This window comes from Episyrphus balteatus, chromosome 4 (genome assembly GCF_945859705.1).
Source record: "Episyrphus balteatus chromosome 4, idEpiBalt1.1, whole genome shotgun sequence".
Lineage (NCBI taxonomy): Eukaryota > Metazoa > Arthropoda > Insecta > Diptera > Syrphidae > Episyrphus > Episyrphus balteatus.
The window spans coordinates 4,160,616-4,177,582 of record NC_079137.1 but is presented as its reverse complement, the minus strand read 5'-3'; the positions used below and the strand labels follow the sequence as shown (position 1 = coordinate 4,177,582).

At 34.6% G+C, this 16,967-nt stretch overlaps 1 protein-coding gene across 9 annotated transcripts in view; it reads right to left on the bottom strand.

Moving 5' to 3' along the window:
- LOC129920042 (transcription factor mef2A) overlaps positions 1-16,967 on the bottom strand; it is a 90,073-nt gene that overhangs the window by 6,575 nt on the left and 66,531 nt on the right. The window contains exon 2 of one of the 9 annotated variants that reach the window (XM_056001194.1): positions 10,243-10,317. The exons of the other annotated variants lie outside the window; for them this stretch is intronic. Within the exon in view, the coding sequence (XP_055857169.1) occupies positions 10,243-10,317 (75 nt within the window). The remainder of the gene's footprint in view (positions 1-10,242; positions 10,318-16,967) is intronic. 9 annotated transcript variants of the gene reach the window in all.

Here is a 16,967-nt window from a genome sequence, read left to right as displayed (position 1 = left end):
TTTTCGGGTGCCGACATTTTGGGGCCTTTTCTTTCTGACTTCGATATCATTTTGGTAAACTTCTATATATTTTTTTTTGTCTTCTTCTCCTACACTTTTCTTCCACCCTAAATTGTATGTCAAATTTATTTTCATTTCTTATACATTCTCCTATAGTTTGGGGAATATCACAAAAACAAAAGAAAAAAAAAAAAAAAAAACTCCAATTATTTTAATGCGACCCACGATCTATTTTTGTGTGTTTCTCGCATTATTCTTCCAGTTCTAAATAAATTTTTTTTTTTTTTTTGTATTTTGTAATTTTTGAAGATTAGAAAAAAGAAAAATTGGGGAAAATGTTTTTTTTTTTTTATTTTTGGAAAAAATTTAAATGTTATTTATATATATTTTGATCTTATAAAGAGATGCAACAAATATTATTTGTTTGTTATAACAGAGAAATGTCAAAATATCGCAGACACAAATCTTTGAATATATTCTATTCGTTGTGGGTTTTTTTCCCTGTTTGTCTTCTTTCATTTGAATGACTCACGTGAGATATATCATAACATGGAGTAGAGTCATACGCAGTCATGCAATAAAAATTCTCTGCACATAGATTTTATATTTTCTATTGAAAGTTTTTTTTTTTTTTTTGCGGCGTTGTTGTGTTTTTGTAGATGACACGAGTTGCTGAAAGTGGATTGTTTTTGTCTTGAAACTGATAGTTATTACGAATGAGTAAGCGCTGCACTGCTAGCTGTTGTGAATTGGTTTAGGGGGATTTTGTTTTTTTTTATGACAAGAGTTGATAGAGGTGTTGATGTTATTGAATTTGAGTTAATAGTGCAATTTTAGGCATATGGTTAGTTTTTTGATTGAATGGCGCCCAATGTGAAGCCAATATGTGGTTCATTTTCAATAGAAATTACTGTAGGTTACGTCTTTTGTCTTATTTTTTTAAAGAAGATCTCTTAATTTGCATTTTCTATTTTTTTGAATGGCGCCCAACGTAGGTATTTCGTTTAGATATTTAATTATTGGGAACTTAAGTGACAGGTGACCAGACTTTTTTAATACAGGATAAAAACAATAAAGAATAATACTTAAAAAAAGCCTGTACACTATTTTTTTGTGCTCCGAATGGCGCCCAACGCAGAAAAAGTAGTTTTTATTTGTTGACTATAGGCGAACTGGATAAAACAATTGAAAAATTGCCTAAATTGTTATCAGAACTAACTTATTCTTGCAAAAAATAAAGTTTATTTTTTTGAATGGCGCCCAACGTAAAAATTTGTTTTCTTTTTATTGAGTTTTTGGTAACTAAAATTCAATTCAACCCAGTAAAGAGAAGAATAAAGAACAGTAAATACTACAAAAGCTTATCCTCTTTCAAATTAAATCTAACAAAACAGTAAAAAAAAAAAAAACAACACCCACAGACAAAAGCAATTAACCTTGAACTCAAAAATTCTTTATATTGCCATGTTGACTTCATAAATCACGCGCCTTGCTCTACTTAACTTCAAAGTGCTCATTAAAAAAAAAAACCACTTGTGGCATGAATTCACTGAACTTACATCCAAATAAAAACAAACATTTTTTACTACACCATCTCTATTTCTACACATTCAACCATTAATTAGCCATTAAAATCATTCCAATTGACATAACACATAGACCAAAATATAAAACATCATCTAACACGAAAATTCTTAACATCAAATTCTCTTTGGTCAACAATATTTCAAACTGATACCTATAGAGACTTCCTTCCTGGAGAGACTTAACGCTATTCAGATGGCCAAGCTCATCCCTTTTGAAAACCAATTCAATGGAAAATTTACACAAAAAAAAAGGGATACACTCATAAGTTTCGCTAAAGTAGTAGGTTTGGTTGGGTATGTCAGTAACTTAAATAATGAAAGCGTGACAGCAGTCGCCAAAGCACCACCATCATCATCATCAACATCCATTCATTCATCCCTGAAACGATGACAGCGAGATGTGACAGAAGGCCATCTTGCGATCAAATGAACCTTCAACAGAAGAGGTAGCTATTATCATCATCAACATCATCATCATTAGAAGTGAGCTCTGAAGTGAGGTGAAATTCTGCACGAGCACAATAATCGCGTCTGGACACAAAATTTTAAAACGTTTTTTTTTTTTTTTTCTTATTTTTATGTTGTTGCTTTGCTTGCTGTACTCTTTGTGTTTATGTTTTAATTGGGTTAAAAATAGAAACTTTGAAAGTTTGTTCTGTTTTTTTTTTTTGGTGTGTTTGTACCGTTTGGGGTAAGAGATACTACACTTTTCGGCGAATGATGTTTAAAAAGAATAAATGTAAACAGAGAGCAAAGTCAAAGAGTGTATACGAGGAGCAGTTTTTTTTTTTTTTTTTTTTTGTATTATTTTTGGAGAAGGCGGAGATGGGGGCAAATTTGCAAGCAACCAAAAATAAATTCAGACAGAAAACAGAGAGTATAGAAACAGGATGCGGGCGGTTTGGCACAGAGCAGCAGCAGCAAGCAGAGCAACAAAAACAGCCAGCAGTAATAGGTATGTAGATTGTAGATGTATAAGTTTTCAACTGTTTTTCATGAGTCATTCTGTAGAATGCAGCCGTCGGCGGGTGCACAACGCCACTTTCGCATCGCACGTGGTAAACAATGTTGTGAGGGTGGCTTCTCCAAATAGAGGCAAAGCGGCAGCGAAAGGGTTTTTAGTCGTCTCGGATGGTGTTTTATGGGTTTTTTTTTTTTTGTATTTCTTCTTTTTTTGTTGTTGTTGCTTTTGAAGGTTTTCCCTTTGGTTCGTTTGGGGATATGAGAACCAAGGAAGTAGTGGAGAGATGAAAGAGTTAGCTTGGTAAAAGTAAATGCAAACGGGTTGTGTGTTGTCGTAGAACGTTTCGCAGCGAAATTCAATTTTCAAGGGTAAAAATTCGTTAAGAGGGATGATGATGATGTTCGCATTGAAAAAAAAAAGAGGTTTCCCTTTTTGAAGGGTGAATGAATTTCCTTGAAAATATACACATACAAGGGATAGATGATGCGAGATGTGTGTAAGATATAGGCGTTTATGCATTTGCAATGTAGGGTGGCTAGTTGTGGGCTAATATACCGACGCGAGATCTGAATGGAAGAACTACTATTAACCATATGGGCTTTCACGATAATTGAAGAACTGCTATGTTGAAGGACGAAGGCTTAGCCCTTTTTTTTTTGTGTGTGGTTGTATTTCCTCACTCTCTCTTTCTATCGTTTTATAAATGTTTTCCGTATATCGACATAGTAGAATAACCTCCAGTATTATGAAGAATGAAGACGGTGTATACAATGGCAAAAGGAAAGGGTATAACAGCAATGAATTATTTATATTTAAGCAAGCGAGCACAGCACAACGTTATAAGTGACGAGGGCACGGCTCAGGCTCGCCACGACGAGGAGCAAAGACTTATTATACCTAAATGGGGGGCTGCTGTTGCACGACGACGACGATGACTACGACTACCAAAATGACTATAATAATATGAGTGGGAATATCCACACAATATGGTGGTACACACCACCACCAACCCGCCACACAAAACTGGACAATCAAACTTTTTGAAGGTCGTTTGTAGTCAGTCGTGGGTGCTGCTTGGTGGCTGTGATGCCCGTCGTTTATTATTGGTGTTGTTGTTGTTTGGCTTATATTATTACGTTTTTCATGAAGGAACAAAAACAAACAAACCAAAAACAAAAAAAAAATTGGAATCGGTGGAAAAAAAAGAGAAATTTGGGTCGGCGACGGTGGATCTTATTTTAATTTATTAGCGTATGGTAACCAGTAGAGTATATGTGTATATGAATAATGTCGATGAACTGCGTTTGTGACGTAATGGGGGCTCTCATATTATAAAAACACAACAACAAAAAAAACGGGACGAAGAATAATAAATAAATAAAACTAGGACACTTGTTGTGCCAGTAGCACCACTTGTGAAGTTGTGTCCTTGGGTTGAATTTTTATTTTTTTATTGTTTTATTTATGACTTAAAGAGCTTGAATTGGATTATAATTTTTTTTTTTTGGTATTCAACGTGTAGTAGTCGTTTATAAGAGATGAATTATGTAGATATTTGCTTTGAATAAAAGATTTTTTAGAGTTCCATTTGCTTGGGGTGAGAGTTGAATAAGTAAATGGCGCCCAACGTGAGTTTATATCATCAGTTTACAGTTGAAAAATTTAAGTTTTCAACATACAGTCTGAAAATGTCGATTTAATCCTTTCAATAACACTTCAAAGGTAAAACTGAATAAAAGTGGCGCCCAATGTGAGTCTTCTTTTTTATGTTTCTATGTCCTTATCGCAAAATTTCTCGCATGAAGTTTGAAAAACCTTTCTTTTCATAAAGAATGGCGCCCAACAAATTAAAAAAAAATATAAATGGCGCCCAATGAAAGTCTTTAAACTTGAAAACAGCTTGATTTAAACTTTATTTCGGAAGAAATCGAAATAACCTTGCTAATTCTTTTCACGCTCATATCATAAGTCAAATCAAACAGTAAAACAAAAACAACAGACAAAATGCCACTCAACTTAATTCTACCCAAGACAAAAATATAAACAAAACACCTAATCGAGAGAACCCGGTTAAATTTACATTCCCAAATAAATGACCCAAGAAACTCTAGAATCTAAAAAAAAACAAGTCAGAAAGCAAAACAAAAAACTTTGTATATAACCTTGTAACCTCTTTTCCTTAAAGAATTTGAACTTAAAATAAAGTCGAAGCTATCTTCGAATGTTTTTTTTTTTTTTCATACGAAATGAATGACCTTAATTCTATAAAAGTGTCTATAAAAACAATACAAAGCTATGCACCCTATATTCTTTTCAATAAAAAAAAAATATATAATTTTGGGATTTTTTATTTCTGGTTGGGAACAAAATTCCAAATAAATTTTTTTTTTCGAACTCTTCCTTATTTTTTTTTTTTAGTTTCGTAAGTTTTTTTTTTTTTTTGTTTAAAGAAGGCTACAGCCATATCTATGACGCCAATACGGTTGTGTTTTTCTACATTTTATTTTTAAAAACATTTTTTCTCCGGCTGCTGGCATAAAACAAAATATAAAAATACAAAACCAAAGTAAAAAAAAAAAAATATAAACGAAAAAAAAAGCTGCGCTGCTGGTAACTAAACGAAATATCGAATGAAGAAACCAGCCAAGCAACTAGTCACAAGTGAATTGCGAGTTTTGTAGCTGCTACGGGCCACAAAGTTGAATAAAAGGCTACAAAAATATATTTATACAAAAAAAAAAAAACACTCAAATGATTGAATAAAATGAACAACGACGATGACGATGGACGACGACGACGGGAACTGGCCTGGCCCGGCCGTTGCCTCCATCTCTCTGCCGCCACAACCTCCGTCGCAGCCATCATCATTTTGTATTAACGACGACAAAGCCGCCACCACCGACCGTCGTCACCGTCGCCATAGCCATCGTCGTCGTCGAAGCAGCTTTCGTCTCAGGTTTTTAGATCGTTCGTTGAATCGGTTGGTTGGTTGATTTTATTCGGTCGTTTGGATGGTTGCTCGGTTTGCGCCTGGTGCACGCGCGCGATCGTTCGAAATGGGCTCGTTGTCATCAAAGTTGATGATGTTGACTTTTGCTATACGGCTGTGAGGTGCTCGACGATGTTAAGCGACTCTACAAAAACCAACGACGACTTCTATATAACCAGGCATATTTTACGGTTGGCTTTTTCAAAGCCAAACAGCACAACCAGCTTACGACAACAACAATAAAATACGATATTAAAGCACCAAGGTAACCATGAGAGAGCTGGAAGTGGCTGGCTACTACTTGGCGGCGGCGTTGGCGATTGTTGGCAGCAAAGCATTTTATTTCTGTTTATTTTTTTTTTTCTTTCTTGATTTTATGAAATACAGCCGCTTGAAACTTGAAAACCTGCTGTTGCGCCTTTACGTCGACAACAGAGCAGAGCAACCAACAAACAACGACGACGAGTACGATGCGTCTCGTTACTTTCTTTAGATTTTTTTTTTTTTCTCTTTTATAAGTTTTGTATATGCCCGTTTGACTTCTTCAAAAAAAATAAAAAAGGTACCTCATCGCAAAGAAATCCCCAACGACCTACCTACACATAGCAACGCAGCCAAAAGAACCAAGAACGACTTGATTTCTTCAGTCATTTTTCTTCTAGTCAGCTTTTTTTTTATTCTTGTTTGTTTGTAAGAACGTTTTGAAGAGACTTTTTTCCCCACAGCAACGATATATTCATGGGTGTATGTTTATAACTCATCTTCCCACATATCATGGGTTTCTCCATATAACCATCCATGAAGTAGGAATCTTAAAAGAATTTACATTTGAAAAAAAAAAAATAAAATAAAATACATTACCAAGCTGTTGCTTCTTGTCCCGGTCCCCTCAATAAAAAATAAAAAAAAACAACGACGTCGCGTCTTACGATATAAAAAAAAATAATAAAATAAAAACTTGCCTCGTAAGGCACAATCAACTTTTCTGTGTCAAATCGATTTTTGATTTGATTTTCGAATGTGCATATAGGAACTCAGCAGTTTTGTGTTGATGGAAGATAGATAGAAAGACAGACGGGGATAGAATTTGTATGAATGAATGAATGAAACCCACATGTCGGCGGCACCAAGTTTGCAATGAGCGAAGAGTATGCGAGCTTTTCTCTATCCTCCACCAACAACTTGTTTTTGCCTAATTTTATTGGTTTTCCTGCCTCGAAAAGGAGCCAAGCACAAGAACATGTTTATAGTAGCACTTTGATTGACCAAACAAACGCCAAAAATCAAAGCTTCTCGTGTCACAAATGTGTGTAGTAGTGGGAGGAAGGATTCGAGAAGATATAGTCTTTATTAAGGAAAACTTATATATGTTAGAAGGAATCCAAATATGTGGTCGTTTTCATTTTGGTTTTCTTTTGCGGAAAAGCTTCATCTACGCATGGCGAACATGCAAAATTCACCAGACGACGACGACGACACAAACTATATAATGTTTGATAATAATGATGATGACAGGAAGAGAAGAAAATACTCGCACATGGCGCCCAACAGCGGCACACTTCACGATACTTAAAACAAAAACACAGAAAACTTACTAAGTTCTTGTCTGTTCTTCTATCGGGTTTGTTTTGATTATTATATTTTTTGAAAATTATAGGGGTCGTAGTAGCAGCACCAGCTAGCAGGTAGAGTGTAGTGTAGTAAAATAAAAAAAAAAAAAGCAAATACGCGTGCTATGCTACGTGCCATGAGAAATAATGATAATAAAATATATAAAGAACAAACAAAAAAAAAATGTAAACAACCATTTAGAATGGGGTTAAGGAAAATATAAAGAGAAATATGAAATGAGACGATGACGACGATGATGGTGAAGTGAAACAAACGTACGAATAAACGAACGGACAACTTTATAAAAATATACATCATTGCTCGCTCAGCTGATGGCACAACAGCCAGCAAAAACAGTTTATGCATTGTTTTCGGGTTGAATTACTCTTGCTTGTACCTACTATATAATACTCTCCCATTATGTCGATTTATGAATGAAATCGAATCGACGAAACGAGATGATGATGATGTTTGATGTTGATGTCGATGAAGATGGGCACATCAGGAGGCGGCATGTCTGGGATTTTGATTTGTTGCGTCAAGTGGATTTGATTTGGTTTTGTATGTCAAGAGAGTAGTATATGAAATTATGATTCATTTTATATTTAGTGGGTTATCTCTCTGTGCAGTTATTGTTGTTGTTTCTCTTTTTTTTTTTTTGTGAATAATTACATTTGTTTGGTGGGTCAGAAGAATTCCTATACAATTTCAAGGTCGTTGAATTAGTGTAATGATTGAGTGCACTTAATTACTGGCCTTGGAGAGAAAGTTGATAGCGATAAAAGTGGCCTTAACTGAAGTCCACTTTTTTATATGTATAAAATATACAAGAAGAAATATAAAAAATAATGGCGCCCAACGTGAGGATTACAGAATAACCTTATTTGTGGTTATATTAAAAAACTAAACAAATATTTAAAATGAATGGCGCGAAACGGGAGGATCGTAGCAAAAAACAAACCAATTTTGGTATCCTCAACACTTCAGATGATCAGAAGCTACATTTTGAATAAACGGCTTCAAAGTAAAGAAAAACAAACTGAGATTGCTAAGTTTCAATACAACCACATTCACGTGAACTCTTCTCTAAGATCAAATTTGAAGGATCTATTTTCAGAACAAGTTGCTCCCAAAATCAAACTTGAGAAAATAATCAAAGGTACCTACGTTTCTTTCAAAAATAAAAATACATTACAACCATGACAACAGACCAACCAAACATCTTAAAAAGGTTACTAAAGGAAAGAATCCTTTAAAGTCAATATCCTTCGAAAGTCTATGATTTACCTTAAAAATTTAAATACTTTCCTTTAAAGAATTTCCGGTTCATTTCATATTATTTTGAAAAGGACCTTGACAAAAGAATAGAATCTTTTTTTAAAGCCACCCTTAGTTTTAAATAAAAAACAGCAAACAACAAAAAAAAAAATCAGAGAAACTTCAACACGACCTTCAAAAAAAAAGCTCCTTAAATCACAAAAATATTTTCAGGAAAGGATAAAGACCCCCACACACAAGTTTTCAAAGAGAGAAAAAAAAAAAACCTTCAAAGTCACAAAACCAACCCAAAAACGAAAAAAAAAAGTAGTAAAAGACTATAACGACGACAACGTTGACAATATTATTTCGAATAGTTTATAGGGATAGAAAAATACACACCGGGCATATTATTATACATAGCAGTAAATTTCTGCCTGGTGTAGAGTCTGACAAGCCAACAAACCCGATGGTCCTATACAAACGTCACAAAATACCATATTATACGGGCGACCGACCGACGGTTTCTGTCTTTATTTCTTATATATATTTTTTTTTTGTATTTTTATTTTTGTATCCATAATGAAGAAAGGCAAAACCTTCTTCTTCATCTAAACTAAACTACCATCGGGGTTTTCTTATGCATTTACTGCTGGCTGGCTGGCTTGGCAGGCAGGCATAGAGGTATAGCTATCGCCCTTCTTGGTTGTAATTTTTCGTTTCCTTTTCAATTTTTATTGATGGCCTTTCGGATGCGATAATGTTTTTTTTTTTTTTCTTTTTCTTCATCTTCTTTTCTTGCTTGCCTTCGTGCGTCTTGTATAAAAATGTTCCCTTCACCTTTTCAATATTCAATTTTTAGGTAGACAGTTGGGTATCTTTTGGGATTTTCTTAGGCCTCTCTCATCCATACTTAGTTAACAAAAACAACAACAACAAAAAAAACTACAAACTGTGTCGGCGGAAATTTTGTTGATGATGAAAAATACAAAAAAAAAAAAATATATAATCCAGGAAAAGAACGAAGGGTCAGGGTTGTTTTTCTGAATTTGCCTAAATGAGATTCTTTTATATAGAATTTTCCACAGACCGATTTTTAGATGATTTGGGTATTTTTAAACTAAAAGAGGTCATTCCTGCAACAACAAATACTAGACAAGATACAAAATAAAGGCTCGTCCAGGTAGTTGGTAGAAAATAAATTTATGGTATCATTCAAATAACTCATAGAAAATGATGTATTGATAGCAGAGTTCTTTGGCGGAGTTTTTACAATTTTTAGAAGGAATTTTACAAGGATTGCAATTCGTGTCATTTATAAAAGGGCAAAAAAAAGGATTTTTCTTGTCGAGACGAGACGTGATGAAATAGAAAAGGATTCGATTAGTTTTTGGTCAAAGATTGAGCAGGTACCTTTTAACCTATTTTTGCATTAGAATAGAAGATTGACAGTTGATTTTTGGTTATACTTATTGCAAAGTGTGAAAATGTTTCTTTTGGATTAGTTATAACTTTACACTTGAGATACAATTTTTTGAAATAAAACAAAATACAATAGACCAATTGGATTATACCCTGGAAAATTCTTTGAGAAATTTGAAATCAAAACCGGATATGCCCATTTTATACTTTTTATTTTTTTTTGTTACAAGATAGCCAATAAACTGTTTACGATCTAGCTAGAGCTCTATAATTTTTTCTAAAAAAAATCTACACTATCCGATTTTGACTGTGAAAAGCTTATTTATCAACACAAAAAAACATCGATTTTTTTTTTCTTTTTTTGAAAAAAAAAAAAAAATGATCTTATACAAAATCTATTACATTTGACTCACATTTCTCATCATTTTCTTGAACCTCAAAACCGTCTTTCTGTGCATTTTTAATAGCTCCTGTTGCAATAAAATTATCTAAAATGATTAAAATAATGAAAATGCAAATAAATTTTGTTCAAAATAAACTTCTAGTACAATATTTTTTTTTTTTTTGATTATATAGAAGATATAATGAACCCTATAGAACCTCAAAAAAAAAAAAAAAAAAAAAAAAGTATCAAACAAAAATAATGATCAGATGAACTTGTCCGGTTTAGATCGCCAGCTCCTTAGGTAAAAATTTTCCAATGTTCCAACCGGAAGATCGATCATCATCGAACAATACCTTAAATATCTAAAAGAATGATATTAATATTTTTATTTATCCTCAAACCTATATAAATTTCTAAAAATTCTGATCATACTTTTATACAAGTTTTTAACCTCCTGTCAAGTTAATAGTTAAAAAAAATATACTCTTCTAAGCACATGCATATTTGACCTTAAATTCAAGGTTCAACATAAAACCTTTCCATCTCGACATCATCGAGTAGCACCAGCAACACATCAATTAAAGACTTTTGCCCTAGTTTTGAAAAAGTCATCCCAATAAATTCCACCACACAACATATTTTTGCATCCATCCCATAATAAAAAGACAGACGACAACAGGCAAACTTCTTCTTCCAATTCAACGAAAAATTCACTCTCAAAAACTTTCCATACATTCGGTGAAGTTTCAGCGCAACCACATAACCATAACAACCTGCTTCTCTCTTTCATACAACTCTTGTGATAGAACGTGACTTAAAGACTTAAATAACCCCCCATCAAGTTATACAACTTAACTTGTATCCTCTATCCCTGAGAAATATTTTGTTCTCAAAATACAAAAAAAAAAATAACCTAAGAAGAAAAACCCTAGGAACCTATCCAACCTTTGCATTTACTGCAATGCACCGTCATCATCGAGTATAACAGAAAGGCTCTTGTATAGACAAGAGACATAAAAGAGGGAAAATAATAATTCGCGAATTCAGCTTTTCTCTTACAAGTCCTTCTAGTGCAGCCATTAATTTTTTTGGAACTTTTTTTTTTTTTGTATTGAGTTCCCGATAAGAACATTGGCATTGAGACAGGCAAATGCCGCAAATCAATTCAGCAGAAAAAAGCTGAGCAAAAATAAAAAAAACCTTGGTGGCGGCAGCAAAATTTTGTTATCAAATATTTCCAATCAAAAAACCAACAAAATAAAAAAAACAGGTACTGATAACTCAGAGAACAACAGCAAGTAACGACAACGACGATAAAGTTAGTATGAAACACCTACCAGCCAGTACATTGAGTGAGTAATCAATGACTGAATCATTGCCATACATACTCGTATTGATAAGTCTAATAATAAGTATTGAACATTGAATACCAATCATACGAGTAAGGTAGGTATTTTTCCATGGTAGTGAAATGTGGTCTCAGAAGTGGGATATACCTACAATAAGCTTAAAGGAACTTTTCTTAAACCTTTTTTTGCTACTAAATGGAGGCTCCCTTGAATTGATTTTCTGAGGTTGTTGGGTTAATAAAATAAATAAAATACATGCGCCAACTTCATTTCACAGCAGTTTGGAAATTCAGAACAACTTCATTGCGGAGAAAATCATCAACAACAACGATGACAAATACAAAAACAACTTTGTTATTTTGAAACTATACTTATAAGCTTGATATGCAACCAAGACCAACCAAGAGCCGGTTGTTTTCTTGTCGACAACAACGACAACGAGTAGAACTACTATAAGTTCAGTATACCTATCAAATTATTATTACATTTTTGTTTCTTGAATCTACTCTATACGCGCAGCAGCATAATAAAAGTTGACGACGCAGAGGCAAAATCGCAATCAAGAAAATAGCACACAAAGGCTGGAAACACCGCCAAATTAGCACCAGTCGTCATTCTCATCCCCATTCCCCATCACCATTGCCATCATCTTCATCATCATTGCCATCATTATTATCATCATCATCCAACAAAACAGCAACAGCATTATCATCGTCAACTTCAACATCTCGGTGCTGTTTTCTACTGCTGCTGTTGTTTAGCTCTAGCTAGTAGCTTGCTCTCGGTTCGGTATTATTTTCCAAACCCAAGCTGTACTGTACTTTACCAACAACCAACTACCAAACGAACGAGCACATCGTTGGTACCGAGAGCAGGCAGCAAAATAATGTCGACGACGACGATGACTATGAAACGAACGACGACGAACGACAACAACGATGACGACGAAAGGCATTTCGGTATTTTTGTTCCCAAGTATAAAACCCACCACTGATGCCAGTTTACCATTGCCATCTAGGAAGTGCGATAGAGACACCACTCATCGACCGAAAGAGAGGCCAATAGCACACATAGTGTATCACTTCGTTCGTTCGTTTACCAAAGTATTTCCACATAAAATGTACAAACTGTGGAAATCGACCTGATACAGCACGAACTGAAACGAACGATTGTTCGTGTTGACTCGTTTGATGGGCGAAGTTACTTCGGCAACGATTTCCGATTTGTTCGGCAGCCCAGGTCGAATTCCTCGTAGATGAAATTCCACCGACAGCGCAATTTAGAGAGAACAGACGCAAGCAAGCGAAAAGCAAGGGAACAACAACCACACATTCAAGATTATATTCATAAAGAAACTAATACAATTTCGATATACACAGAGTATAGTAGAGAATACAGCAGCGCAGGCAGAGAGAGAGTCAGAGGCAGGCAGTGTGGCAGCAGCAGAGTAGAGTAGAGTAGAACAGTGGAGGTAGCAGAAGCAACAACAACAACAACAACTACAAATCGTATGGGTTCGGGACTTCGGGTCGATGCGAAGCTGGCTGGCTGGTTGGTTCGTCGAACGAATGTACGAAGTACAGAAACAGAAACAGCACATCATCATTGTAAGAGTGCTCCAATGTAGATGGAAACAGCAGCGGCAGCAGTAAAGACAAAGTGATGGCGATGGCAATGGCGGCGGCGGCGGTGGCGGCGTCACTCGAAACACCACTGTGTGTCGTTTCGTTCGTTCGTTGTGCTTCGTTGTTAGGTTTTTTGTTGTTGTTATTTTTTTGATATTCTTCTTGCAGTTGCTCGTAGTCGTCGTTGTCGGTACCGAAACCGATGAAGGTAGGTTTTTGAGCTGGAGCTAGCTTCTAACACTGAATGGTGGATGAATAGCTTTTCGATGGCTGATGGCTGGTTTAGTTGGACTGACTGAACTCTTGTTGTTGTTGTTTGTTGCTGGGGTATTATAGAGTAAAGATTAAAATTATGTGAAAATGCAATTTGAAGAAAATTTCTTTTTCTATTCCACCACACATCGAGTGACTTTTATGTTGGCGCTAGTTGTTACTGTTACTGTTGGTTGATGGTGGTGTGTTGCTGCTTGCTACTTTCTGCTAAATATATTCGTTTTTTTTTTTTTTTTTATTTTATAAAGATATATAAATGTGCATGGACTTTCAAGCATAATATCTCTAAGGGGTTTTTAGCCTGGGATTCTATCATCATCAACATCATCCACAGCATAGGCAGCAGCGTACAAAACTATCGAACGAACAACAACCCAACGAATGTATGCTGTTTGTTGTTGCTTGTTCTCGTTTTGTGTGTCGCTGCTGAGAGCTGACTCAAAAAGATGACGTGATTTGTACAGTATGTTCGATAAATAAGCGGATGAGGGAGCAGTTCTATCTAGTAGAAGGTGGTGTTGGATAAATGTGTTGTAGTACGATATTTCATATGAAAAGATGCAGGATGTAGAAAATATAAAAAGATGATCAGGTTGTGACCTGATGCTGAATGGTTTTTATTGGTAAGATAATTTAGATGTGTGGTTGGATGGTTGGAGGATCAACGGATGGTGTATGATTAAAATGATCATTTGAATGCAATGAAATTGGAATTAAGTTTAAATAATTGATAAAAGAAAATTAGGAAAGTTACGAATTAGTTTGATTGTTATTTGGCGCCCAACGTGAGTCTTATTTTATAATTTGTTTTTGTTTTTTGTTGTCTTTTGAGTATGAGAATCATTTAAATGTTATAAAAATAGGATACCATTTAAATAATTGACAGAAGAAATCAAGGAAAGTCTAAAATTGGTTATTTTTTAAACTGGCGCCCAACGTGGATTTTAATATTTAAGATTATCATTGAATTAGAAAAAAAAAACTTTGATTTTAAGTAATAAAGAAAATACGAGTTAAAAATGGGAATTGGCGCCCAACGTGAGTCCAACTCAGATTTTAGATCTTTTGTCAAAATTATATTGAAACATATTGTAACAAGCAACTAAAAAGGTTCAATGTAAGCTGAAAATTTTAAAATGGCGCCCAATTAGAGTTCGATATTGTCGTTTTGCTAAAAAATTAACAGAAAAACGGTTGTAATTTTCAAGTGTAATGTAGAAGTATCAACATAACAAAAAGATAGTTGATTAGAAATGTCAGAAACATGTGAAAGAATTAAAAAAAAATCTGGATGGTTCGCAATAGGAAATCGATATTGTTAGTCGGATTTTGAAACTGTGTCCCAACGCAAGTCCATAGTAGAGATCTTTTGTGATTATTCAACAAAATATAATAAATAAAAGCAAGCGGAACTACATTCTTTATAAAAGGAAAGAGGCATATATTTTCGAATATGAAACACCTGCTGAAAAATACTTGGCTTTTCAGCTGGATTTTTTGACAGTTGGCCAGTCAAAAACTAGTCTCAAACTTATTTCAATTCGATGTCTTTTATTCACAATTTTTTTTTTTTTTTAAATTTACAACTGACAAACTCACGCATTGACAATATCTTTCAACCCTAACCAACAACATGTGTCACAATGACTCCTAAAAATTTTGACAATGAAACTTCGAATGTCAATCAAAAAGAAGACAACAAAAGTAAAAAAATCACTCCTCACTCTCCCCCCATCTTACATAATCGACAACGATCAATGCACGCACTCAATAGTTGTACTGATCGTCAAAGACGATTTCCATGAATATAAACAACCGAACCATCAAATCACTCCATCATCAGCAGCGCAATCAAACTCTTGGCGCTATACACCATCACTATCATCATCATCATCATCGTCAACTTCATCATTATCATCATTATAATCATAATCATCCAACCAAGGAGCAGAGTGAGCGAACACATCATTTGCCTATCTTTCAAGTGATTCAAGCTTATGCTGTGCGTTTCCATCATCATCATTTCGAGCTGAACCCTGTTACTCTACCTCCTCCTTCTTTTTTCTACTTTTGCCTGCCTGCCTTCTCTGTTTGGCATACTCCTCACACTCTCTGATGCATCAATCATTTTATAACGTTTGTAGTGAACTTTCCCAAGGTAGCAGCCGAGATGATAATGATGGTTGGTTGAATGTATTTATGTTGAAAGCCGAAGCCGGTTGACCGACTCTCACAAATCCGATGTTATGTTTTTTTTTTTTTATTTTTCTATGTTTCTCCATTTCTGTAGTAACTTTTTCTTTTGTAAATATATAAATTTATTTTCTACTTTTGTGTTATTGTTTTGTTTGGATTACATTGTTGTACCCCGATGATAATGATGATGATCAGATTCACAGGTGAAATAAACTCCCACAGATATATACAACTTCTTCTTCTCTTCGAATAACAAACCCACTGGCTTTTACCCAACAACAACCAACAAGCAAGCACAAAACCCAACCAACAAACAAACAAAAATTTTACGTAAAATTTAATATTAAAGAACATGCGTACAGAAAAGGACGACTTTAAGGACCTGATCTCTCTTCAAAAGTTAAAGCTTATTTCAATTTATATTATGGATGAATTGGTAAAAGGACGAGGGAAGATATATATATAATAATATGTGTGGGTTGGTTCGTTTGGTGAGGTTAGGTTAGGTAGATTGGTCCACATTGCTTGTTTCGAAATATTTATATGTAGAAACGTACGTACTTCTACCTACAGAAAGCTATATAGATGAAAAACAAAATGAAAACAATTGAGTGAACCAAGGGAAGAAGAGAAGGATGAGAATTTCCGTTCTATAGTGGTGAATTAAAAAGTGGGTGTTCAAAAATTGTGGGCTGCTGATTGTGGTATTTACACTCGTAGAGCAGCAGCAGAGATACCTACATTCAACATTTTATCCCGAAAATAATGAAATCAAACTTTGAGGGACAGTATAGTATAAATGAATGTTGCTTTGTGTGTGTATGTATGTATGTGTTTTTGTTTGTGTGTGTAGGTGTTTTTTTGTTATAGAGCCAGGCAAAGCATCGGAATAATCATTTCAGGATAATGATTTTACTCTATAGACGTAGTTATGTCTATCTCTTTTGCTCTTTCGATTTTTTTTTTTATAGTAGATATGCTATGTGTATTGTGTTGTTGTTGTTGTTCTTATAGCCTGAGCTGTCAGTCAGGTATAAATGTATTCAACCCCTTGGTGGTGCTTTTTCGATAGAAAAGCAGCTTTACTATAAAACTAAGGGTGGTGATGGTGTATTTTATATGTATGTATGTTTGTAGAGATATCCCAATGGTAAAATGATATCTCTGTGTGTGTGTATATTTATGAGAATGTATAAGGCTTAATGGTTGTCATGGATACAAGCCACCAACCAACAACACTGACATTCACCCACTCACCACCCAACTCAACAATATCCACCCCACATTATTCTACCACTACCCACCACCCA